Genomic DNA, 26,876 nt, shown 5'->3' with positions numbered 1-26,876 from the left:
GAAGCCGCTGCCAGTCTGTGCCGGCAACCCTGGGCTTGACGGAGCAGGGCTCTGACTCAGTATCCGGCAGCTCCCTGCGTTGCTCTGTGGATGCATTGCCCGGAGCATCTCTCTCTCTCTCTCCGGCTCCCCCGCTTTTGCGCCTGCGCAGCCAGGACCCCCCCCCTCGCTTCTACGCTCCTGGGGAGGACGCATGCGCAGCACGCGAGCTGTCAAGCCCTCCCCTCCCCAGTTTACTCCCGGGCTGCCTGTGCTTGAATCCTCTCGCTGCTGCGCTGCCGCTGCTAAAGCCATTTTGCCGGAGGCAGCGATGAGGAGCTAGCAGCGGCCAAGGAGGGGACCAGATCTAGAGCGATCAGAGGCTTTTAAAAAAAATTTCTTGATTATTATTATTATTATTATTATTATTTTGCAAGCTTCCTCTCCCTTTGCAAGCGGACCCTCTTTTTGCAAGCCCATCTCGGCCAGCGTTTGGAAGGGCTGCTGGCCAGCCTTGGGGCTTGGGGGGCTGCTGGGGGAGAGACCGGGGCTCGAGACCCCGCAGCCGTGGAAAAATCGCCCCCCGACCGCTCCCCCAGGGCTAGCAGGAGCCATGAGCTGGGGCACAGATCTGTGGGTAAGTCGCCTGGCTGGAGGCAGGGGAGGGGCGGGGCGGGGGGGGGGAGAGAGAGAGGGAGGCATGGATCTCTTTGCAGTGTGTGGGTGGGGGCTATTTCTGCATGGCTGCGCAGGGGCGGGGGGGGGGAGTGAGGATTGCCTGGGCTCAGACGAGGGGGGGGGAGGGAGGGGTGTGTGTTCCTGTGTGGCTTCTGCTGCTGGAGATCTGCCTAGGCAATGCTGTAGGAAAGTTAGCCCTCCCGAGCATCCCGTTTTCTGCTTGGCTCCTCTGCAGCCTGGCTTCTCCGCCTCCCCGGGGAAATGATAACGGTTTTGCAGAGGGTGTGGTGGCAAGCGTGCCTGGGCCCCTCTGCTAAGCCGGGTCCACCCTGGTTTGCGTTTGCATGGGAGGCAGACAGGCGTGAGCAGGCAAAGATCTGCCCCTTAGGGGATGATGGGGGGGGAGAGCATCTGCATGCGGAAGGTTCCCAGTCCCCTCCCTGGCGGCATCTTCAAGACAGGGCTGAGAGAGAGAGAGACTCCTGCCTGCAACCTTGGAGAAGCCGCTGCCTGTCTGGGCAGACACTCCTGAGCTGGATGGACCAAGGGTCTGACTCGGTCGAAGGCAGCTTCCGATGTTCCTCCACAAGCTGGCTCTCTGCTAGCTTTTCCTTAAATAAGCAAGAAAATAAAAATCAGATTTTCAAGAGGCAGAGCTCAGAGATCATGGGGCGGAGAAGACGGAGCAGATGTGTACAGTCATGAGTGAAGCACAGCTTTCGCGGTGGGGAATCAAGCTGAAGATCTGAGCTTCCTGAATGTCTTCATGCCAGGAAGGAAACAGGACTGGGGTGGATGACTGTGTCCTTCTGGGGCAACCCCAGAATGCAGTGGGGAAGGGAGCAGAAAAGGATTGGGGGGGGGGAAACACGTGTGGAAGATTCTCTCTTGGCCAGTTCAGTTGATACTTATTTTTAATTATTCAATTTTGATGCCTCCTTTCATAATGCATCTCAAGGTGGTTTATGCATGTGTGATCAGTACATCTGCGGGTTTTTTATGGCCACCGTTCAGATGATACTCGTGAACATGCGTTTAGTATAGCTGTGTGGCTTTTCTATATGCCCTTGGAAAACAAATTCAGATGAGCAGAGCAATGTGGGTAGAAGGAATGATCCTATCCCGGGCTCTGTTGTGTTTACAATACAAAACGCAATGGTTGGGTGGGTGGGTGGATTCCAGTTAGCCATCCGGACGATCATCTAATCACATGAGAGTGAGTGCCCCACATTTAAAATCCTACATTATATCTAGTGTTTGAATCCTCAGTAGAGACAGTGTGCGATCCGTTCGGATGTGCAGATGATTCGTAGGCTGAACTGGTCATCTGAACTGGTTGCTTTGAACGTGCATTTCAGGCCTCTTTCCCGTCTTAGCTGCCCTTACCTGGATGTGAGAGGAACTGAATACACAGGAATATAGGAAGCTGCCCTATACTGAGTCAGAGCCTTGATCCAACTAGCTCAGCATTGTCTACCCAGACTGGCAGCAGCCTCTCCAAGGTTACAGGCTGGAGTCTGTTCCAACCCTACCTGGAGATGTCAGGGAGGGAACTTGGGACCTTCTGCACGCAAACATGCAGATGCTCTTCCCAGAGCAGCCCCAACCAAGGGGAAGATCTTACAGTGCTCAAATGTAGTCTCCCGTGCAAATGCAAACCAGGGCAGTTCCTGCTTTGCAAAGGGGACGAGTCATGCTTGCTACCACCAGACTAGCTCACCAACACATTTGGGTTTGCCCTGAAAATCTTAACTGGAAGAATAGAAGGGTTCTCTGGCTGTATTGGCCATGAAAGGAGCAGATGAACACGTTCTTCTTTTTAAAAGTTGTGTTAATGGGTGGTTTTTTAAAATCTGTAATGAATGTCTAAGTGACTTGCTGGTTTTTCCCATTTTTTAAAAAGGGGGGAAACTGAGTTGCTGGTCCCCCCCCCACCCCCAGGTCTTCACATCTCTAGATATGGCAGAACTGTCCACAAAATATTTAGCTGTATCTTTACATCTGCCTTAGTCAGTTTCATAACAGAGCTGTCTGTCTGTCTGCCTCTGTCTTCCTGAATAACAGAGGGAGTTCTGTCTCTTTCCTTCCTCACTCACAGAAACCTATCCTAGATAATCTTATCTTATTATTATTTTTAAACACCTGGTGGCTTTTTGTGAACCTGCAGTGCTGGTGATGCAGCCATGAAATAAGCCAACCGTGGGTTCTCTCCCCAATCTTTATAGTGTGTGTGTTTTTTTAAAGCAAAAGCAAAAACAAACTGATGTTTACTAACATTTAGGTACTTTTCCTCTTTGCAAAGGTTTAGCAAAACAGCAGAATCATGACTTTATATACAAAGGGATCCAATTTCAAGAGAAGGTGGTGTGAAGGAAGGAAAGCAGATGTTGGGGTTCCTTCAGACACTCCTGTTTGTGGAATCCATGCAAGTAAAACTAAATAAGTTGGTCAATCAGGAAGCATAGTTCTAGGCCAGACCTATTTCCATACTGTAGCCCATCAGGGAGCAAGGTTCTGGTCTGGACCTCTTGCCATATACATGCCGGCTAGCTCATCAAGGAACAATAGATTAAACCAGATCTTTTGCCATATGCATGCCGGCTAGCCCATCAGGGAGCAAGGATCTAGGCCAGGCCTCTTGCTATACACACATGTATTTATTTCTATACCACCATTCTTCATAAATGAATTCTTGGCATGAATTCTTGGCAGCTTACAACTAAATTCATTCTACACAGAGAGAGAGAGAGAGAGAGAGAGAGAGAGAGAGAGAGAGAGAGAAGCAGAATAGAACACATACCAGCTAGCCCATCAGGGAGCAAGGTTCTAGGCCAGACCTATTCTAGACCAGCTTGCCCATCAGGGAGCAAGGTTCTGGTCCAGACCTCTGCCATATGCATGCCAGCTGGCCCATCAGGGAGCAAGGTTCTAGACCAGCTAGCCCATCAGGGAGCAAGATTTTGGTCCAGACCTCTTGCCATATACATGCTGGCTGGCTCATCAGGGAGCAGTGTATTAGGCCATATACAAGGCCAGCTAGCCCACCAGGGAGCAAGGTTCTGGTCCAGACCTCTTGCCATATATATATGCCGGCTAGCCCATCAGGAGCAGTGTTCTAGGCCAGACCTCTTTCATGCCTGCAGTCTCTACTTGCAGAGATTTACAGCACGAGGGAATATTCAAGAATGTGGGACCAGCCCTTCCCCAACCTGCAGTCTAAAGTGGTATAGTCCTCTCCCCCCCGCTCATGTATAGAGCAGGCCTGGCCGTGTGCCAGAGGAGCCTTCCCCAGAATCCTACATCAAAAGGGCTCTGTGGATAATGCTCCGTGGTCTTGGGGCATCCAACCTAATGTGGAAAGGGTTCTTTCAAAGTAGAAAGTCTGGGGAAAATTGCGCTGGATCGCAGGGCATGTGGTTTCCATACGCATGCCATCTATGGCTGCAAGAAACCGGGTGAGATCAGGCCCAAGTGTATTACAGATTTGCTACCCCAAATTCTGCCAGCACCACCCCTGCCCCGGTTTGGTCCTTGACAGAGGACCTTCAGTTTTCGTTCTTTTTAGCACAGCAAGGCCACCAAATGCTGGTCCTTAGAAGTGTGTTTCCCAAATACAGGAGGCCACACGCTCAAAAGGGAGGCAGACATGTGTGGCAAACCTCACGGTGGATTGTGGCGGGAAATCACATTACGGTTTTCCTTTGATGAGTGGTCTGGGATTTGTGGACATATGAAAGAGCTTAATGACAGGCTGTTCGTTCTGGGCAAGGTTTCTGGATTGCCCAGAGGGCCAGCAAAGAGAAACTGAGCCATCGCCGAGGGTGCGAGATGGATTTAGTAGATGCGAGGTCCTGCCGTATTCTTGTGGGTGCCGAAGGCTGTTCCAGTTGCCTCGAGGCAGACGTTGCGTAGCAGGAGAGGCGTCGGGTAGAAGGGTTGAAAATATTTGGGTGGTGCTGATTGTCTCTCCGTGCCGATCTGTTTGGGTCTGTTTTGCTGCGCAGCTGAGACAGCGTTGGCGCTCTGGAGGAAAGGGTAGACGTTGCTTTTTTGGATCGACTGCTAATTACAAAGTTCTCTGTCTGCGCTGCGACTCTGGTGGTGTGTGTGTGTGTGTGTGTGTGGAAGGCACACGTCGGCAGATGATGCGATGTCTGTTCCTTGCTGTTGCGTTGGCCCTGTGCTTATGGAGAGGCAATCTAGAGCAGTTGATACGAGGAATTTCAAGCTTGCAACAGGTAGACGCGTGTATCGGCAGGAGCATCGGAAGGCGCTGCCTCTTACTGAGTCTGACCCTTGGTCCATTGAGTTCAGTATGGTCTACACACTGACTGGCAGCAGCCTTCCAAGATTTCAGGCCCTTCTCGGAGATGCTGCCAGGGATGGAACCTGGGACCTTCTGCATGCCAAGCAGATGCCACGGAGCGACAGGCCCCCATCCCCAAAGGTGGCATACGTGGGTCTCCCATCCAAGCACTGACTACAAGACCAGAAGAGCTAGATAGACCAATGGTCTGGCTCTGTATAAGGCAGCTTCCTATGTTCCTGACCTGGGTACAGGCCTTCTCAAGTGCAGGATACAGCTGGGGCATGTAGTGCTGTTTATATGCTTTATATGCTCTTCCAGGTCTCACACTTCTAGTCTCCCATCCAGATGCAACCAGGGCAGACCCTGCTTAGCTAAGGGGACCAGTCATGCTTGCTCCCACCAGACCAGCTCTCCTTTCCCCTAGGTCTGTGTGTGTATGTGCAGACGTCTGAGCATCCGTACAGTGAGCATAATGTGTGTGTATGGGGCTGTCGTCTGGACAGTTCTGGATGGTCACTGGCCACGAATCTCCTTTACCTCTTTCTGTGCTGTACAAGACGAGTTTCTTCTGGCTGTGCCTGCTTCAGAAAGGTCCCGCCTTGTCCTTTATCAGCCCGGCCATCTGTTATGGTCGCTGCAGCGCGCTTCTGAGTATCTTGCGTTCCGGAGAAATAGCGGCACGTTCCAAGGTGAATACAAGACGGCACGAACCCATTAGCGATGACAATTCATCACTCTCCCAGCCGGCCACAAATCATGTGGCTGAGTGCACCGTGGGGCCGGCCCAGGCAGAGCCTCTCTAGCTGCCAGACTACAACTCCCATCACCCCCCAGCTGCTGCAACGGGGGACGATGGGATTTGTAGTCCGACCGCTGGCGTGCCTCCGATCGGCCAGCCTTGCTAGTGGCAGCCGCCGGGGGCAGCAATGTACCCGGGTCTTGCGATGAATTGCAGAAATCGAGACAGACAGTTGCAAACGTTGGGTCTGAGGTTTAAGAATAATTGTGTGTCTCTCCCTCTCCGCTGGTTTTTCCTGACTGTAAATTTTTCTTTTGCTCTATACAAATTCAGAGGGTAAAAATCTCCCTATTTGCTTGTGAGAAATATAGAACAGGAGAAATCCTAAAGAAACACTGATGTGTGAGAACATTCATTTCTCCTAGAAGGGCATAAGAGAAAGTCACTTCTCTCTCAGCCTAACCTACTTCACAGGGTTGTTGTGAGAAGTATGTAGTACATCGCTCTGGGCTCCTTGGAGGAAGAGTGGGATATAAAATGATGATGATGATGATGATAACAACAACAAGTCTGACTGTGTAAATAAATAAAAAAAATAATAATAATGGCTGAATCTTGGTGCTGCTTTGGGTGGATGGAGGTGATTTGTGATTTTGTTGATATGCTGATCAACCCTGGTGACAATGGATATACCGATAGCCATACTGGGAGAGGGAGATGATGTGTGATTACTTGACAACTGTGCACACAGTGGGATGCGTTGTTGTGAGGGCAGAACAGGCAAGTGTTTTGCGTGAATCTTTGTGAACATTCCGTGACATCACTGCAATTCAGCCAATAGTTCTGGGGAGGGGCGGAGCAACTCTGCCCCATGGTACTTTTGGGTCTTGGCTGCGCTTGTTTGCCTGTATTCCCTGTCTAGTTGGCTCAAAGCAGTGTTTACTACTACTACTATGAATATTTATATACTGCTCTTCAACCATAGGTCTCAAAGCGGTTTACATAGAAAAATAAATAATACATAAATATTTAGAGACAGGTGTGCTTGCACATGTGGAAGATGCAATTCAGGGAGGCTCAACCTTGCCCCCCTCCCAGATATTTTCAGACTATAAATCCCATCATCCTTGGTCCCAATGGCCTTCTATTGGGGATGATGGGAGTTGTAGTACTATGTAGAAGTTAATTCTCTTAAAAAAAAAAAAAAAGCACCCCGCCATCCCTTTCTACATTTCAAGCATTCATCATTTTGAGGGATACTGGATGCCCTACCTGCTCTCTAGAGGCAGCAAAATGGAGTGTTTTGACTGACATGTTCAGGCTGGATTTTGCAAAGTTGAAGAGGTAACTGAAGCAGCTGTTACAAATGAAAATAAATGAGGTGTTTTCATCGTAACTGAGGAGGCATTGAGCACTCTGAACACTGCAGAACAGCTGTGAGCATCATATACCTGAAATTTGTTTGTTTGTATGTATTCATATCAATATATGTTTTGAAGGCTGTGCATTTTTGAGGTACTTTTGCATGTGTCTCTTCTGAAGCAACTTCAGTGTATACCATTATAACAAAGATGATGATGATTAATAAAGTTGCTATTCCTCAGTAACCCCAGCATGAAAATATAAATGGAGAGAAAAATTCCAAATGGCCAGCACTGGAGAAGTAAAAGGACTAATATTTTCTTGATTTTCAAACCCATACATGGAGATTCTTTTATTTTCAAGCCTTCAGGCATAGCTGAGGGTTACACTTTGAGAATGGAAGTTGTGTAAGCCTAGTTTCTGCTTTAACAGCTGTCCTTGGCTGTCTGTCATCTGCATAACAATATCTTAGGATAATTGCTTGCAGAAATATGCAAGAATTCTGTAGCCCCCAGGACTTGAATACGTGACCCATTCTGACATAGAGAGTGTTTTGTTTCTTTCTTTATGGGGCATTGCAAAATCTTCTGAAATGCTTTCAGGCTCAGAGAAGATAATTCAAATGTAGCCAGCAACAGAGTGAGATATATATGACCCAGGGTGGTTTTTTTTTAAAGCACATGACACTGTTTATAATAATTTCAGTGTCTTTGTTGCTGAAAAGAGGGAAGTCGTTCTGAATTTCCATTCCAGACTTCAATACCAAACCTCCCAATCACTTTGGTGTGGAAATTAATAAAGGTAAAGTTGAATCAGTGTAAACTCCTGGCGCCCACAGAGTTCTGTGGTTTTATTTGTTGGAATACAGGAGGGGGTTGACCATTGCCTCCTCCCGCGCAGTATGAGATGATGCCTTTCAGCACCTTCTTATATCGTGGCTGCCTGATATAGGTGTTTCCCATAATCTGAGAAACACACCAGCGGGGATTCAAACCAGCAACCTCTGGCTTGCTAGTCAAGTCATTTCCCCTCTGCGCCATTAGGAACATAGGAAGCTGCCATATACTGAGTCAGACCTTGGTCCATCTAGTTCAGTATTGTCTACCCAGACTGGCAGCGGCTTATCCAAGGCTGCAGGCGGGAGTCTCTCTCCGCCCTATCTTGGAGATGCTGCCAGGGAGGGAACTTGGAACCTAGATGCTCTTCCCAGAGCAGCTCCATCCCCTGAGGGGGAATATTTTCCAGTGCTCACAAATCAAGTCTCCCATTCATATAAAACCAGGGCAGAGCCTGCTTAGCTAAGGGGACCAGTCATACTTGCTACCACAAGACCAGCTGTCCTCCATTTGGTGGCTTTGGTGTATAGACAACAAAAAGGGACTCCCTACAGGATTCTGGAAACTATGCCCTGTCCGATTTTTTTTAGCCACATGCTTAGACAGCCACCTGTCAGAAATGCTGGAGCAGTTTCCTGCATGGGGCAGGGGGGTTGGACTAGATGACCTTCTGAGGTCACTTCTGACTCTTAACAGTCTACGATTCTAGAATCTTCTTCGTCGTTCAGTGAGTGGAGGACAGGTTCTAGGAGAGTGAATGAAGAGAGCAGAGTAAGACAATCCGAGCTATGTGGAGCAGGGCTGGTGAAATGTCTTGGAGTGGTGGTTGTTTTTACACACACACACACACACACACACACACACACACACACACCCCTCTTTTTCACTTAAAAAGTTCTCAAAGTGGTTTATGTAGAAAAATAAGAAAATTGTTAATAATTTAGAGAAAAATTCCCTTGCCCCCAAATGGCGCGCGCACACACACACACACACACACACACACACCCCACTAGACACTTGCAACTTCCCTGGTCAAATGTTGTGTGCTAGGGTTGGTCTAGACCAGGGTGGCTCAACTTTGGCCCGCCTGCAGATGTTGGCCTACACCTCCCATAATCCCTGACGATTGGCCATTGTGGCTGGGGATCATGGGAGTTGTAGTCCCAAACCCGCTTGGGGGGGGGGTTTGCTGAAGTTGAGCATCCCTCTTCATATTGCCACACGTAGTGAGTTGTGGCGGTGGGATGTCGATTGCAGCAGCTGAACCCACCACCGCCAGACCAGGCGTTGAGACAGATCTGATCGCCAGGAAGCGGTGCTCAGCGTGCGAGACCCTCGGCTTGCGTCACTTCCTTTGCCTGTCTGCCAGCAAGCTACGCAGCCAGGCAGTGTATACCCACAGTACAGCCCGGTCCGGCATGCCTGGCCACACGTACGTCCTCTGCTTCCTGCAGAGCCTCCAGCGTTTCACAGGTGAACATTGCTAGGAGGATCTGCTCCACAGCCAGCCGGCCGGCCTGAGACGCTCCAGCGATGGCGGGACTACAAACCCCATCACCCCCTGCTGGAATGGATTGCGGCGGGGCGGGCGAGGAGGGTTGTCGTCCCAACAGCTGGAGAGCTTCAGCTCGCCCGCCCTGCTGCTGGACTATAACTCCCATCACCCCTTGCTGCAATAAACTTTGGCGGGGGGTGTCATGGGAGTTGTAGTCCAGCACACGCAACTTGGGTGTCGTTTGTGTGGCTGATGCCTGAGAATAGTGCTGCTTATAATTATGTATGTATTTATTTATTTATTCGATTTCTAGACCGCCCTTCCAAAAAATGGCTCAGGGCAGTTTATACAGAGAAATAATAAATAAATAGGATGGCTCCCTGTCCCGAAAGGGCTCACAATCTAAAAAGAAACATAACACAGACATCAGCAGTCACTGGAGGTTCTGTGCTGGGGGTGGATGGGGCCAGTTACTCTCCCTCTGCTAAATAAAGAGAATCACCACATGAAAAAGGTGCCTCTTTGCCCAGTTAGCAGGGTTGATCCAATACAGTCCTTGGAGGGAGAAGGTTTCAAGTTCCCTCCCTGGCAGCATCTCCAAGATCGGGCTGAGAGAGACTCCTGCCTCTGCAACCTTGGAGAAGCCGCTGCCAGTCTGTGTAGATAATACTGAGCTAGAAAGACCGATGGTGTGACTCAGTATATGGCAGCTTTCGATTTTCTTATGTTCCTTCCTAAACTGTCAGTTACAGAAGTCTCAAGGTGGTCCACAAACAAATAAGAAAACCCAACGTTTAAAAACAAACACGAAAACATATGGTATACAAAATGCAGTTGAAGTCAATACAAATTCAACTAAAAGCCTAACATTTGGCCTACCTTCGGAGAGGATTGCTGGTCTGGTGGTAGCCAGCATGACTTGTCCCCTTTGCTAAGCTAGGTCTGCCCTGGTTGCATTATGAAAGGGAGACTAGAAGTGTGAGCACTGGAAGATCTTCCCCTCAGGGGATGGAGCCGCTCTGGGAAGAGCATCTAGGTTCCAAGTTCCCTCCCTGGCAGCATCTCCAAGATAGGGCTGAGAGAGACTCCTGCCTGCAACCTGGGAGAAGCCGCTGCCAGTCTGTGAAGACAATACTGAGCTAGAGAGACCAAGGGTCTGACTCGGGCAGCTTCCTATGTTCCTATGTCCAGAGCTGAGCTGCTGGCCAATCTCAAGCATGCCCAGTAGAATCAACCTGGGTAGTTCCAAAGTGAAGGAGGGCCTTGGAGTACAGGCCACAGCCCAGGAGCAGCTACGAAGAAGGCCCGGTTCTGAGTCGCCACCAAACGTTGTTGCCACCAGTTGCTCTTCCCTTGCTAAGTATAAGAGAATCCCCGTTTTGAAAAGGTGACGCTTTGTTCAGTTTGCAGGGGCCTTAGAAGCCACCTAATGCTGTAGCAGGGAAGCAACTTGCCTACGGAGCAAGGGGTTGCCTGTTCGAATCTCCACTGGTATGTTCCCCAGACGATGGGAAACTCCTATATTGGGCAGCAGCGATCTAGGAAGATGCTGAAAGGCATCATCTCATACTGTGAGGGAGGAGGCAATGGTCAACCCCTCCTGTATTCTACCAAAGACAACCACAGGGCTCTGGGGTCGCCACGAGTTGACACTGACTCGATGGCACAACTTTACTTTAAGATTGCATTGGGGTGTTTTGCAGCTGCGTCACGCTGCTGGCTCACATCCAACTTGTTTTGCTCACGGAGACACCGCCATGGACGCTCTGCCCCTTTTAAAGGGGATGAGACCTCTTAGTCATCCAACGGCTGGGGCCTCCAAAGGAAGTGCGGAGAAATTCAATTGAAAAGGAGAGAAATTAGATTGCGAAATCTCTTGGCTTTGCAACTGTGAAAGTGAAGCGCTGGAGATCGGAGAGGCAGCCGTGTGCTTTGCAGCGGGGGGGGGGGGACCAAGTTTGGGCATCTCAGAAATGGAAAACCTGACCGCATATGTACAGCCCGGAGAGGAGATGGATTGCTTGGATGATCATGCACTGTTGTGTTGTATGTGGGGATGAATCACAATACAAAAAATAAAAAATAAAAGTCTTTGTTTGGGCCATTAAATGATTTCTCCAGGTAGGGCTGCAAAAAGAGGCTTTTTCTTGAAAAAGACCCCCGCCTGAAAACCTGGAGAGTTGCTGCCAGCCAGAGTAGATAAACCTGAGGCAGCTTCCAGGGTTAATTTATGTTCATAGGAACATAGGAAGCTGCCATATACTGAGTCAGACCCTTGGTCTATCTAGCTCAGTATTGTCTACCCAGACAGGCAGTGGCTTCTCCAAAGTTGCAGGCAGGAGTCTCTCTCAGCCCTATCTTGGAGATGTTGCCAGGGAGGGAACTGGGAACCTTCTGCTCTTCCCAGAACGGATCCATCTCCGGAGGGGAATCTCTTCCAGTTCTCACGCTTCTAGTCTCCCATTCATATGCAACCAGGGTGGACCCTGCTTAGCCAAGGGGACAAGTCATGCTTGCTACCACCAGACCAGCTCTCTTCTCCAAGCTTGGTCTGATCTAGTGGGTGGGTTCTTCTTGCATTCTGGTGTGGATAGTTTGCTGCGAAGGACTCTGGCAAAGGTGGTTGAGGTGATGTGGAACAGCTGTGAAGCCATGTACCTGTGCAACTGTGTTCCTTCTAATGGGGATTCCCAGATGTGGTTGACTACAACTCCCAGAATCCCCAGCTATAATGGCTTTTGCTTGGGGATTATGGGAGTTGTCGTCAACAACATCTGGGAATTCCTGTTAGAGGGAACACTAATGATGAGAGTTGTAGTTCGACAGCAACTGGAGGGCCAGGTTTGCCTACGCCAATCTAGCTGGTACCTAGCAGCGGGTTGGTCTAGAGGACCTCGAAGCTCCCTTCCAATTCTATCATTCCTGCTTGTGGGCTTCCCAGAGGCATTTAGTGGGTCACGGTGGGAGCATGCATGGGTGTAAAGCCAGCATAGCATAGTGCTTAGAGTGTTGGACCAGGACTGGGAAGACCCGAATTCGAATCCCCATTCTACCATGAAACTCACTGGGTGACTCTGGGCCAGGATATACAAATATGGCAATGAATATCCAACAACAAAAAATATTTATATACCGCTTTTCAACAAAAGTTTCCAAAGTAGCTTACACAGAGAAATAACAAATAAATAAGATGGATCCCTGTCCCCAAAGGGCTCACAATCTAAAAGAAACATAAGATAGACACCAGCAACAGTCACTGAGGGTACTGTGCTGGGGGTGGATAGGGCCAGTTACTCTCCCCCTGCTCAATAAAGAGAATCACAATTGTTGTATTTGTATATTCATTGTTGTATTTGTATACTTATAGGCTTCTAGCAGCTTTCAATTTTTGCTAATTGATTTATCCCTGCACTTGTATCCCCAGCCATAAGCTAGAGTTCTCTGGGCCAGGGTGGGAGAATTTCTGTTCTGAATCAATTCTGCTAAACGTTCGCTGTCAGCCGGTGGTTTCCTCCCGGCATGCTTTTAATCACTTGCAGATTTTTCTCGGTGACACTTCAGTTCAGTTAAGAAGGAGTTCTCGCGTTCGTTTTTAATAAAACAGGCAGCTTGTTAATTTCAGGTTCCGTTTCCAGAGGACGTGATTTTTATTTATTTTTTTCCTTCCGGCTTGCAGCGAGGAGGCGTCTCACACATCTCTGACCTTGATGGTAGCAGAGCGCGGCATGTCTTCTGGGCCCTGTGTTAAGAGATGGGAGTCAATATAAGTGGCATGATCTGTGTGCTGAGATCCTGAAATAATGCATTCGCGGAGACTTAAACCCTGTCTTTGTCTTGTTTGTCCGTATGCAGCGATAACTCAGTGATCGGAGCACCAGCTGGCCCTTGTCCTTTGCAACTCTGTGTAGGCCTGACAAAGACCCCATCTGCAAACGCTGTAGGGAGCTGCTGCCAGCCAGAGCTGTCGTTACTGAGCTATGTCTGAGTCGGCGGTGCAAGGCAGGTAGTGTCGCCTGTCCTTTTGGGATGAGGCTGTAGCTAGTGGTAAAACATCTGCTTTGCTTGCAGAAGGTCCCTGGCAGGCAGTGGCAGCATCTCCAGTTAGGGCTGGGGAAGACCCCTGGGTCTGAAACCCTGAAGAGCTGCCGCCTGTCAGTGTAGGCGATCCTGAGCTAGATGGACCAGTGGTTTGACTCGTTTCAGTTCTTTATTGCAGTCTGTGGCCAGCAACAAGCAGAAATATACAGTGAACATGGGAAGCTGCCATATACAGAGTCAGACCCTTGGTCTATCTAGCTCAGAATTGTCTTCACAGGCTGGCAGCGGCTTCTCCAAGGTTGCAGGCAGGAGTCTCTCTCAGCCCTATCTTGGAGATGCTGCCAGGGAGGGAACTTGGAACCCAGATGCTCTTCCCAGAGCGACTCCATCCCCTAAAGAGAATATTTATTTTACATTTTCTATCCCGCTCTTCCTCCAAGGAGCCCAGAGCGGTGTACTACATACTTCAGTTTCTCTTTCACAACAACCCTGTGAAGTAGGTTAGGCTGAGAGAGAAGTGACTGGCCCAGAGTCACCCAGCTAGTCTCATGGCTGAATAGGGATTTGAACTCGGGTCTCCCCGGTCCTAGTCCAGCACTCTAACCACTACACCACGCTGGCTCTTGGATCTTCCAGGGCTCACACTTCTAGTCTCCCATTCAAATGCAACCGGGGCAGACCCTGCTTAGCTAAGGGGACCAGTCATGCTTGCTCCCACCAGACCAGCTCTCCTCTCCTTTCCTCAAGCAAGTGATTTGACTGTATATGGCAGCTTTGTGTGGTCCTTGGAGGTAGATCACTGATTTGCCTGTAGAACGACTCGGGTTCGATCCCTCATATTGCATAGGTTGAGCTGCTCTGAGACCCCGGAGCCATGCTGCCAGTCCGTGCAGACAATGCTGAGCTGGATGGGCCAAGGGTCTGACTCAGTAGAAGGCAGCTGCCTGTGTTAAGCAGGACTATCCATAGCAAGTGGTAGATCACCTGCTCAGCACGCAGGAGGTCCTAGGTAGAAGTCCTGGCATCCCAGGTGGGTCTGGGGTGGGCGGAAAAGCCGTGTCTGGAGAGTTGCTGCCAGCCAGGGTAGACAACAGTGAGCTAGGTAAAGCAAAGGTCTTACTCGATCTAAGACAACTTCCGATGTTCCTACTCAAAAGCAACCCATTTGTGGTAACCTAAATTTCCGTGGGCTGCAGTCCCTTGCATCGGAGGACTCTAGTCTTTATGAATGCTCATGCTGTAATAAATCGGTTGGTCGTTTAGATGCCAGAAGGTTCGTAATTGCTTTTGCAGCCACAGGCTAACGTGGTTTATCCTGCTAGACATTTCCGTCTTGTGCCTGTGCTGTAACCGAAAGAGGTCTGGTGAAATGCAATCCCGATCCCTGGTGTAATGGAACTTGCACAGACCAGAATCCATTTCTTTGAAGGGATAAATGAGCTCGCCCTGGTCTGTGAGTGCGTTGGGGGCAGGAAACGGTTAATGCAGGGGTTGGGGGCGCATATATAGGGTGGTGGTGGATGGCTTCTGCCTTTTAGGATCAGCCATCAAGGATCCAGCAGTCAAGAAATACGCCGCAGACTAGCACTTTGTAGGGTTGCAATGAAGGCCTCGGAAAGGATATTTAGATGCCGTGATGTGTCTATATCTACAAAGATTAGAGTCGTTCAGACAATGGTTTTCCCCATGACACTGTATGGATGAGAACGCTGGACTTTGAAGAAGCAAGGTAGGAAAAGTGTTGACGCTTTTGAACTTTGGTGCTGGAGAAGATTTTTGAGGAGACCACGGACAGCCAGGAAAGCAAACCAATGGATCCTAGAACAAATCAATCCAGAATTCTCACTTGAGGCACAAATGTCCAGGCTCAAACGATCATATTTGGGATACATTATGCGAAGACCCAGCTCCCTTGAGAAGTCCATAATGCTGGGGAAAGTTGAAGGAAAGAGAAGAAGAGGACAACTAGCAGCCAGGTGGGTGGACTCGATGACGACAGCCATGAATGCACCACGGAGAGACCTTCAAGGCTAAGTGGAAGACAGATCATCCTGGGGAGAGTGTCTCTATGTGGTTCCTAAGAGTCAACACTGACTTGATGGCAATCAATCAATCAATCAATCAATCTAGAGGGGAACTGTCACATGGGAGGGGATACTTAACCTGCAGATCTCTGTTGTTTTCAACCTGTTCCTCAGTCAACGAATGGTCCAGCCAGCCAAGGGTTCTTGAACTCAGGTCCCCAGATGTTGTTGGACTACAACTGCCATCCCTCCCTGCCAAGGGCCATTGTGGCAAGGGATGATGGGAGTTGTAGTCCAGTGACATCTGGGAATCCCTGGCTTAGGCTCCGTCTAATCCGCACAGCAGCAGGAGGAGATTGTATCCCCAGGTGGTAGAATGGATCACGATGCTTCAGGGGAAATACCACTCGAATGCTTTCTAGGTAAACCACTTTGGGAACTTTTGTTGAAAATCGGTGTCTAAAAATTAGTAGCAAACCACTACGTTGTGAATTCGTAGTAAACCACTCTGGGACTGCAAAAGCAGGGTATAAATCTGCAGCGTTTCATTTCTGCGGAATGCAGTCGGCTTGTTCTGTGCATCGGTGGGATACGGATTGCTTTAGGAGCTGGATGAAACCGCTCTCCCATATCTTTCAGCGAGTGGACATTCATTCTCAGGAAAGGGACTCAGCCTGAGCTGGAAACCGAGCCAAGCCCTAGCCTCTGTTTGGGCTTGGGAGGAAAACTCCCCCACCCCTGCTCCCTTTGAAGGGAAACGGTGAACAAGCAGGAAGTGGTGACGACCGGAAACTTGTGTTTCAGCTTTTGTATGCATGGATGCTTCTGCAAAAGGATACTGCTGTGCAGGGTTTTGCCACCTTGGGCTCCCAGATGTTAGGAACAGCGGAAGCTGCTATATACGGAGTCTGACCCGTGGTCTATCTAGCTCAGGATTATCTACCCAGACTGGCAGCGGCTCCTCCAAGGTTGCAGGCAGGAGTCTCTCTCAGCCCAATCTTGGAGATGCTGCCAGGGAGGGGACTTGGAACCTTCTTCTGCTCTTCCCAGAGCGGCTCCATCCCCTAAGGGGAATCTCTTACAGTGCTCACAAGTAGTCTCCCATTCAAATGCAAACCAGAGCAGACTCTGCTTAGTGAAGGGGGGGCTAGAATTCATGCTTGCTCCCACGAGACCAGCTCTCCTCCCATGAGGTCAAGGAGTTGTTGCTAAACTACAACTCCTATCAAGATGGGAGTTGTAGTCTAGTACCATCTGGGGACCGAAGTTGTCCAACTCATAGGAACATAGGAAGCTGCCATGTACTGAGTCAGACCAATAGTCCATCTAGCTCAGTATTGTCTACACAGACTGGCAGCGGCTTCTCCAAGGTTGCAGGCAGGAGTCTCTCTTAGCCCTTTCTTGGAGATGCCGCCAGGGAGGGAACTGGGAACCTAGATGCTCTTCCCAGAGCGGCTCCATCCCTGGAGGGGAGTCTCTTCCAGTGCTCACCCTTCTAGTCTCCCTTTCATATGCAACCAGGGTGGACCCTGCTCAGCTAAGAGGACAAGTCATGCTTGCTACCACCAGACCAGCTCTCAACTCCGTGCTGCTTGCACTTTGTGGCAGGGAGATGTTTTTGGCTGCCACCACAAAATCTCTCCTTCCTTCTGCTCGAGGCTGTGAAAGGAGGAACTCCCATCGATTATGAGAGTTGTAGTCCATGAAGATCTGGGGGGTTGTCACGGGGAAGCCGTGGCCTCAACCAGACTCAGGGCAAAGGAAAGGGGAAGTTTAAGGGGGAAGAGAGGACAAGGCGGTCTGGGCTCTCTCGGGTTTAGACCAGCTCCTGCTAGCTGGGTAAACGAGGGCAGCAAATCGGCACAAGCTGCTAGACCTCATTAGCCGACTGGAAGGGTTCTGTGATTTGGATCCCCAGATGTTGGTGGACTACAGTGCCCATGATCCCGACTTCCTGGTCTTTGGCTTAATCTGTGATGGCGCCCCGGGCGCTCTACGGGACAGACATCACGCTCACGTTCCGGGTTGGGAGGGAGAATGCGGAAGGTGCAAGTAAGAACCAGTGACTAGGTGACTCAGATGCGAAGCAGAAGTGGCAAGTTTGGGTTTCCCTTCCATAGGAAGGTGCCAGGATCTGACCCTTGGCCCATCTAGCTCAGGGATACTCAGCGTTGGGTCCCCAGATATTATTGGACTTCAACTCCTATAATCCCCAACCAAAGGCCCCTGGGGCTGGGGATTATGGGAGTTGAAGTCCAATAACATCTGGTGACCCCATGTTGAGAATCCCTGATTCTAGCTCAGTGTTACCGGCTCTGGCTGGCAGCAGCTTCCCAGGTACAGCCTCCCCTCTCACAGGCGATAGGCTGCCAGGGACAGTCCATTGCCAGAGCAAGGAGGGGGGTGGGTGGGATGGAGGATCTGGCAGCATCTCCAGATCCGTCTGGGAAAGGCTTCCTCCTGAAGCCTTGGAGAGTTGCTGCCAGCTGCTGAGTGTTTAGGACACCTGCTTGGCATGCAGAAGGTCCCAGAACCAATCCCAGGCAGGCAGCATCTCCAGGTAGGGCTGGGGGGAAAGGTAAAGTTGTGCCGTTGAGTCGGTGTCGACTCGTGGTGGCCACAGAGCCCTGTGGTTGTCTTTGGTAGAATAGAGGAGGGGTTGACCATTGCCTCTGGTGGTAGCAAGCATAACTTGTCCCCTTAGCTAAGCAGGTTCTGCCCTGGTTTGCATATGAAAGGGAGACTAGAAGTGTGAGCCCTGTAAGATATTCCCCTCAGGGGATGGAGCCCCTCTGGGAAGAGCAGAAGGTTCCCAGTGCGCTCCCTGGCAGCATCTCCAAGATCGGGCCGAGAAAGATTCCTGCCTGCACCCTTGGAGAAGCCGCTGCCAGTCTGGGTAGACAATATTGAGCTAGATAGACCAAGGGTCTGACTCAGTATATGGCAGCTGCCTATGTTCCTGTGTTAAACGGCTGTGTAATGAGTCAGTGGCTCACAACCATTTATATCCGCCATATACGGAGTCCGGCTTTGATCCACCTAGCTCAGTTCTGTCTACTCTGACTGGCAGCAGCTCTCCAGAGTGTGGAACGGCGCGGCCTGGAGATGCCAGGGGTTGAACCTGGCACCGTATGCAGGAGTGGATGTGCTCCTATCTACACTCAAGAGCTTCTCGGGCTGGGTGAATGGGTTTTCTGCCAGCTGCAGTGCACTCCGGAGAGGCAGACGTTGTTTCGCCTCCCCTGCAGAAGGAAAGACCTGCTTTCCTCCACATAATTGGCACTGCCTGGCTGCACCACAGATGTCTCCGCCTCCTCTCGAGAAAACCCGCCTGTGATGATTTGTTCCTGGCTCTCAGACAGCGGGGGCTGAAACCCCAACAGGCGGCGAGGAAAACAACCGGTGTGTTTGCAAATACGTTCAGCAGACAACTTGCTTTGACTGCTGACTGGACCCACGAGGCGAGGGGAGCTGGTCTCGTGGTAGCTAGCAAGCTTGACCCGACCCCTTTGCTAAGCGGGGTCTGCCCTGGTTTGCATTTGAATGGGAGACTACCTGTGCGAGCGCTCTTAAGATATTCCCCGTAGGGGATGGGCCCACTCTGGGAAGAGCAGCTGCCTGCTTGCATGCAGAAGGTTCCCAGTTCAATTTCCGGAAAAGGCTGAGAGAGAGAGTCCTGCTTGCAACCTTGGAGAAGCCGCTGCCGGTCTGTGTAGACAATACTGAGCGAGGTAGGCCAGTGGTCTGACTCGGTATATGGCAGCTTCCTATGTTCCTGTGAGGCGAGGGGAGGAGAGCTGGTCTGGTGGTAGCCAGCACGAATGGTCCCCTTTGCTAAGCAGGGTCCACCCTGGTTTGCATTTGGATGGGAGACTACATGTGAGTGCTGTAAGACATGCCCCTTAGGCGATGCGGGCCGCTCTGGAAAGAGCCTCTGCATGCTTGTAGGCAGAAGGTTCCAAGTTGCCTCCCTGGCGTCTCCAAGACTCCTGTCTGCTACCCGGAGAAGCTGCTTCCGGTCTGTGTCGACAATACTGGATGGAGCAAGAGTCTGACTTGGGAAGAGGCAGCTTCTTATTTTCCTCACTGCCTAGCTTGGTCTTGCCTGCACTGACCAGCTGCAGTGCCCCAAGGTTTGACAGCAGCCTTTCTCGGCTCTACCAGGATTTGCAGCCAGGGATTGAACCTGGGTAAAAAGGTCAAGTGTGCCATCCGTTGATTTCGGCTCCTGGTGCTCACAGAGCCCTGTGGTTGTCTTTGGTAGAATACAGGAGGGGTTGACCATTGCCTCCTCCTGCGCAGTTGAGATGATGCCTTTCAGCATCTTCCTGTATTGCTGCTGCCTGAGACAGTACCCGCCGGGATTCGAACTGGCAACCTTCTGCTTAGTCAAGCATTTCCCCGCTGCACCTGCGACCGCCTGCGTATAACGCCTCCAAAACAGAGCAGTCTTCCAGACAGCATTGACCTGATTTCCCCCGATTGCATTGCTACTGGATTAGAAAACCCTTAGAGCTGTTGGTTTTTCCTTTGTGTGGAGCAAGGAACCGAATTGGGGGTGTGGGTGGGGGGGGCAGTTTGCACTCAAGCAGAGCAGCTGTAATTTCCCTTCCGAAGGGCAATTTCCCCCTCCTCGAATCTCTCAGCTGGGGGTCTTGGAGTTGCTTCTTTTAATCACGTTTGGGGGTGGGGGGTAGAGGTTGCTATCCAATTCCGCTGGAAGGCATTAGGTCGAAATTAAGACGGCCCATTATGCGTAAGCTCTAATGGACGCGAGGAGCTTGCTTGGATCAAGTTTCCCCCCCTTCTTTTTAATGGACGAAGAAATCCACAAACAAGAGGAGAACAGCAGGGAAGAAGCCCGAAGGGCCGGAATGATGTACAGGCCTCTTCCGTTCGTGGCCTTCTCCAGATTTCGTGGGAGTGGAGAAGACAGGGATGAATTTGTGCAATTGCATTTGTAGAAATGCAGCCAGGAGGCTCCAACGAGGGACTCTCCATTTTGGGGTATCTGGCCAGGCAGTGTGGTATAGTGGTTAGTGTGCTGGGTTACTGGGGAGCCCTGAGTTCGAATTGCCTCTCAGCCGTGAAGCTCAGTGGACCAGTGTGGGCCAACTGCTCAGCCTGACCTCGCAGGGTTGTTGGGAATAAGTGAGTAGAGAGAACAGTTTACCCCACTCTGAGATCCTTAGAGAAAGGGTGGGATATAAAGGCAAAACATGAAATAATTAGTCGCATGGAATACGTCTCAGTCTTTATTTCCGTCTTTCTTTCTTTTTTTACATTTTATTTTATTTATTTATTTAGCACATTTTAATACCGCCCTAACCCAAGATCTCCTCCAAGGAGCCCAGAGCGGTGTACTACATACTTGGGTTTCTCTTTCACAACAACCCTGTGAAGTAGGTTAGGCTGAGAGAGAAGTGACTGGCCCAGAGTCACCCAGCTAGTTTCATGGCTGAATGGGGATTTGAACTCGGGTCTCCCCAGCCCTAGTCCAGCACTCTAACCACTACACCATGCTGGCTCTCTTTTTGTGGGGGACAGCTTGTTAAAATTTTGTTACTGTCATTTTCCAGGGATTCAACTGGTGTACTGAATATAATCTTCCTGGAGAGAATCTATCTATGTGGTCGCTAAGAGTTGACACCGACTTGATGGCATTTAATCAATCAATCAATCAATCAATCACTGAATATAAATCAGATCCTCTAATATACCGTATTTTACGGACTATAAGACGCTACGGTCTATAAGACGCACCTTAATTTTAATCCAGTTTTTCAGAGTTTTAACATATTAAACTGTTAAAACATATAAGACGCACCTGAATTTTGGCGGATATTTTTCGAGGAAAAAAGTGAGTCTTATAGGTAAACCAGATCCTAACACTGCATATCCAAGAAGATCAAAGACTTGATGTAAATAACATAAAATATATTTGAAAGAATATTCAAACAATTCGATTCAATAAAACATCTATTGAGGTTACACTGGTAACTGGTTGAAGAACAGAGGACAGGTATAAATGGACAGTCCTCTAAGTGGAGAGAAGAAAGACGTGGGGTCCCCCAAGGATCTGTCCTAGGACCAGTGCGCTTTAACTTGTTCATAAATAGCAATAGCACTTACATTTATATACCGCTCTATAGCCGGAGCTCTCTAAGCGGTTTACAATGATTTAGCATATTGCCCCCAACATTCTGGGTACTCATTTTACCGACCTCGGAAGGATGGAAGGCTGAGTCAACCTTCCATCCTTCCGAGGTCGGTAAAATGAGTACCTCAAAATCTGTTTTGGATTTCACTACCCTAAATAGTTTGTCGGAATCTGCAAATTTGCCCACATCATTCTAGATCATTCTAGAAGTTGGGGTAACTTCTAGGGGTCATTCTTCTAGTAACTTCTAGAAGTTACCCCAACTTCTAGAATGATCTAGAACGATGTGGGCAAATTTGCAGATTCCGACAAACTATTTAGGGTAGTGAAATCCAAAACAGATTTTGAGGAGCCCCAAAAGGATCTCTCCAAACTGGGGGAGTAGGCAACAAAATGGCAGATGCGTTTCATTGTTAGCAAGTACAAAGCGATGCATATTGGGGCCAAAAAAAAAAAATTAAAAAATCCAACTTCATATATACGCTGATGGGATCTGAGCTGTCAGTGACTGACCAGGAGACGGATCTTGGGGTCGTGGTGGACAGCGCGTTGGAAGTGTCGACTCAATGTGCGGCTACTAGTCTGGTGGCTGTGGGCCACCTCCAGCCTCAGAGGCACGATGCCTCTCGATACCGTAAGTGAAATGCTGAAAAGTATGCAACACAGCCTCCGATTGTTGGCGATTTTCCTTGAGCAGGTGCACGTTAAGGAAATATTTCTGCCGTGCATCATGTTGTGGCTAGCTCGTTTGGGTTGGCTGTGTTGTTTAAGGATTTGGGGGACCCAAGTTTAAGCTAACAAAGAATGCTTTTGTACTAAATCCTCTTGAGGCGAAAATCTTGAAGGGGTTTGTGAGAAATACAAGCCAAAGCCTCTTTTTTTTCTTTTTTCTTTTTGGTTTAAGCCAGATAGGTCCGCAAATTGGTATGATGCTTAAATGGATCCTTGTGATTTCCCCCGAGTTTTTCTCGTAAAGCTCATGGGTGGTTGTCTTAAGAGTGTTAATTGGTTGAAGTTCAAAGGCACGGGAATAATAAGGTTGCAGGAGAGAGTGGATGAATTATATATGTGCCTGCTTGTAGAAAGATTTAATTTAAAAAAAAATATTTTTTTTGGAAAAATTGCTAGTTCCATAGTTGGTTAATTATTGCTTTCCTCCACTGTCTCTCTTTCGTATGAAAAGGCTGCTGATTTTACTTCCCTTGCAGAAAGTGTTGTTTACTATAGAACAGCTGCTTATGACTTGGCATAATCTGTGTTGTGTAAAATGGCTGGAAAACCTGAGCCGCCCAGCTGCTGGCGGACTACAGCTCCCATCATCTCCAGTTTTAGGGGCCAATAGGGTGGACAAGGAAGCAGATTTAAGCTAGAGACGATAAGAGGAACATCCTAACCGGGAGAGCTGTGTGACTGTGGAACTGTCTGCCTCATGCATTGGTGGGCTCTCCTTTGCTTGAGGTTTTCCAACAGAGGCTGGATGGAGAGGAGAGGAGAGCTGGTCTTGTGGTAGCAAGCATGACTTGTTCCCCTAGCTAAGCAGGGTTGCATTTGAATGGGAGACCACATGTGAGCACTGTAAGATACTCCGCTTAAGGGATGGAGCCGCTCTGGGAAGAGCAGAAGGTTCCAGGTTCCCTCCCTGGCAGCATCTCCAAGATAGGGCTGAGAGAGACTCCTGCCTGCAACCTTGGAGAAGCCGCTGCCAGTCTGTGAAGGAGATACAGAGCTAGACGGACCAATGGTCTGACTCGTTATATGGCAGCTTTCTATGACACCTGTCAGGGATGCTATAGCAGTTTCCTGCACCCGGGGTTGGACTAGAGGACCTCTGGGGTACCCTCCAAGCATTAATATGACTATGGTTTTGAGAGAAGCGACTGGCTTTGCTGTGGAGGCTGGAAACGATGGCGTATCGGTCCGATTCAGCTTCCCACATAGCAGCTCTCTGCAAGGGATGCCTGGATGTCTTTTGGATGCATGGCCAGTTTGATCTCGTGCTATTTCCTAGCCCCTGCCGCCCACTCCAGGGCAAATGGTCTCTATCCTGCCCTGCCTCACTCCCAATAACCACCCATGTTATTCAAACCACGTTGAGCTTTGGAACCGTTGAGAGATAAATGTTAACGTTGCATAGATAAATGTTATCTATTTTTCATCTAGCCCGAGTGTGGTGTAGTGGTTAGAGTGTTGGACCGGAGAGATCTGAGTTCAAATCTCCGTTCCGCCATGAACCTCACTAGGTGACTCTGGGCCAGTCACTTCTCTCTCAGGCTGACCTACCTCACAGGGTTGTTGTGAGGCTCAATATAACCCTCTATAACCGCTCTGGGCTCCTTGGAGGAAAAGCGGGATATAAATGTAACGTTTTTTTAAAAAGACGACAAATGTTAACGTAATGTTGAAGCCATCATTGTTTTCAAATTGCTTTAATGTTTTAATCTGTGGTGTTTTACTGAAAACTGCCCAGAAATGTGAGTTTTGGGTGTCATGCAAAAATGCTAAATTAATACATATTTTTGTATTGATGAGATTTAGAGATTCATATCTCGTCGTTTCTCAGAACATCAGCCTAGGCCAGAGGCTGGACAACTTTGGCCAACTTTGGCCCTCCAGCTCTTTTTGGATTACAACTCCCATGGGCCATAGCAGGGGATGCTGGGAGTTGTAGTCCATCATTTCCTGGGCAACATAGGGCAATGAACAAAACGATAGAAAATAAAAACAGCGGATGATCAAATCCCAATCGGCACATCACACAATACGTAATCATACATTCGGGCAAGATAAACACACTGAGTGCTACATCAAAGATGTGTCTCTTCCAAACAGGGTGCTGTGAACACAGCCTGGCAATTAGCATTTGGGTAAATTGAATTGCATTTTAACCCTTGGTGAGCAGGATTCTGGCGAACGGTGCCCAATAATTTAGAAAGCACTCTTTTTCTGTATGATTTCTTGTGTGTGCGCTGCTCTCAGAGATGCAGGAACCATCTGGCCTTCTTGGATCAGCCGTCCACATTTGACCTTAATCTGCAGTTAATGTTTCCAACCCCCCAGATTTCACACAGATTTTGACTTGGTGCATTCAAAAGCGTTTCTTTGAGCCATGCAGGAGGCCTGGGCCTCGATTAGCCGGCTTTGGTCCCCTTTCCACTGCGCACAGAAATGTTTCGGCCTCGGTAGAATGCGGCATGGCTGTGGTTTTTTGAACTGTAAGTGGTGCAGCGGGGAAACGCTTGACTAACAACAGAAGGTTGCCGGTTCGAATCCCCCCCTAGTACTAGATCGAGCAGCCACAATATAGGAAGATGCTGAAAGGCATCATCTCATACTGCGCAGGAGGAGGCAATGGTCAACCCTTCCTGTATTCTACTAAAGACAACCACAGGGCTCTGTAGGCGCCAGGAGTTGAAATTGACTCGACGGCACATTTACCTTGAAAGCAAGACTCTCTTAACATTTCCAAACCTGGTGGTAGTGATTGTATTACTTGTGTGTAAATTTGAGGGCCACTGATGTGCAAAGTTATTGAAACACTGAGTTGGCCTAAGAGCAGGCAACTGTGTTTCTAAGCCACTGATTTACGTTTGTAACAAGACTGGACTACAGCTCCCATCATCCTGCTCTGGCCGATAGTGACGGATGATGGGGCTTGTAGTCCAAAATCAGCAGGAGGGCCAAATTTGTGCAGCCCTGGAACATAGGAAGCTGCCTTATACTGAGTCAGACCACTGGTCCATCTAGCTCAGGATTGTCTACCCAGACTGGCAGCAGCTTCTCCAAGGTTGCAGGCAGGAGTCTCTCCCAGCCCAATCTTGGAGATGCTGCCAGGGAGGGAACTTGGAACCTTCTGCATGCCAGCATGCAGGTCCTCTTCTCAGACCTGCCCCATCCCCTAAGGGGAAGATCTTCCAGTGCTCACACATGTAGTCTCCCATTCAAATGCAAACCAGGGTGGATCCTGCTTAGCAACAGGAACAATTCATGCTTGGTACACCTAATGGTGCAGCGGGGAAATTACTTGACTAGCAAGCCAGAGGTTGCCGGTTTGAATCCCCGCTGGTATGTTTCCCAGACTATGGGAAATACCTATATTGGGCAGCAGTGATATAGGAAGATGCTGAAAGACATCATCTCATACTGTGCGGAAGGAGGCAATGGTCAAGCCCTCCTGTATTCTACCAAAGACAACCACAGGGCTCTGTGGTTGCCAGGAGTCCACCCCGGCTTGACGGCACGCTTAACTTACCACAAGACCAACTGAAGGTCTTCTTCGTCATGAACCCATTGAGATCAGCTGGAGAGGTCCGTCTGCATTTGCCACCAGCTCGTCTGGTGGCTACTCAGGGAGGGGCCTTCTCCGTTGCTGCCCCGAGGCTTTGGAATTTGCTCCCTAGTGAAATAAGAGCCTCCCCATCTCTGACAATTTTTAAAAAGTCTTTAAAGACACATCTGTTCACTCAGGCTTTTAACTGATATTGTTTTTATTGCTTTGAAGTTGTTTTTAGAGTATTGTTTTAAAATTTAAAATTGTGTTTTAAATTTCTTGCTTTTAAATTTTTTGTTTTTGTTTTGAACTAATGTTTAACTTTTAATCTTGTTGTAAACCGCCCAGCGACGCAAGTTTTGGGCGGTGTAAAAATATGATAGATAAACAAACAAACAAACAAACTTTTCTTTTATACCTACTCAGTATTACAGTAACTTTTCACATGACTGGCCCTCAAATTTGCCGGCAAGTAATACAATCATTATACCATGTATAACAGTATTCTGCCGAGCAGAATATAGTCACTAGGAATAATTAAAAAAACATTTCCGTTGACTATTCCCATTAGGCTCTCTTAAGTTTGAATCCATTTGCGATAGCAAGAGGCTTCTTTGGGAACTGTAGCTGGATGTCTCCCTTTGCTTAACGCGGAGATAAATCCATATTCCTGTCAACCTGCCTCGAAAGAGTTACTTACCCGTCCATGCAAATTAATTCTCCATCAGCTAAATGGTCGTCCGATCCTGTGCTTATAGGGCATTATCAATATTTAATCGTATCGTCAATAAACCTCAAGGATAGCCCTCGACTCCCAAAGCAACTTCTGGGTAGCAGGTAGGCCGACAACTGCTCATCTGTCATAAGGAACTCTTCCAAGTGTGAGGATTGTGAAATAAGTGGAATGATTAAGGGGGGAAACCCTGGGCTCAATCCAGACAACGGTCAGCCCCTTTAAGGCCCATGTGGCAGGCTTTAAAGTATGTAAT

At 49.0% G+C, this 26,876-nt stretch overlaps 1 protein-coding gene across 1 annotated transcript in view; it reads left to right on the top strand.

Moving 5' to 3' along the window:
• The first annotated feature begins 216 nt into the window (after nucleotides 1-216).
• FNBP1 (formin binding protein 1) overlaps nucleotides 217-26,876 on the top strand; it is a 148,977-nt gene continuing 122,317 nt past the window's right edge. The window contains exon 1 of the mRNA XM_053282467.1: nucleotides 217-616. Coding sequence (XP_053138442.1) covers nucleotides 593-616 — 24 coding nt within the window. The 5' untranslated portion in view covers nucleotides 217-592. The remainder of the gene's footprint in view (nucleotides 617-26,876) is intronic.

This window comes from Hemicordylus capensis, chromosome 17 (assembly GCF_027244095.1).
Source record: "Hemicordylus capensis ecotype Gifberg chromosome 17, rHemCap1.1.pri, whole genome shotgun sequence".
In the NCBI taxonomy this organism is placed as follows: domain Eukaryota; kingdom Metazoa; phylum Chordata; class Lepidosauria; order Squamata; family Cordylidae; genus Hemicordylus; species Hemicordylus capensis.
This window is presented reverse-complemented; position numbering and strand designations above follow the sequence as displayed.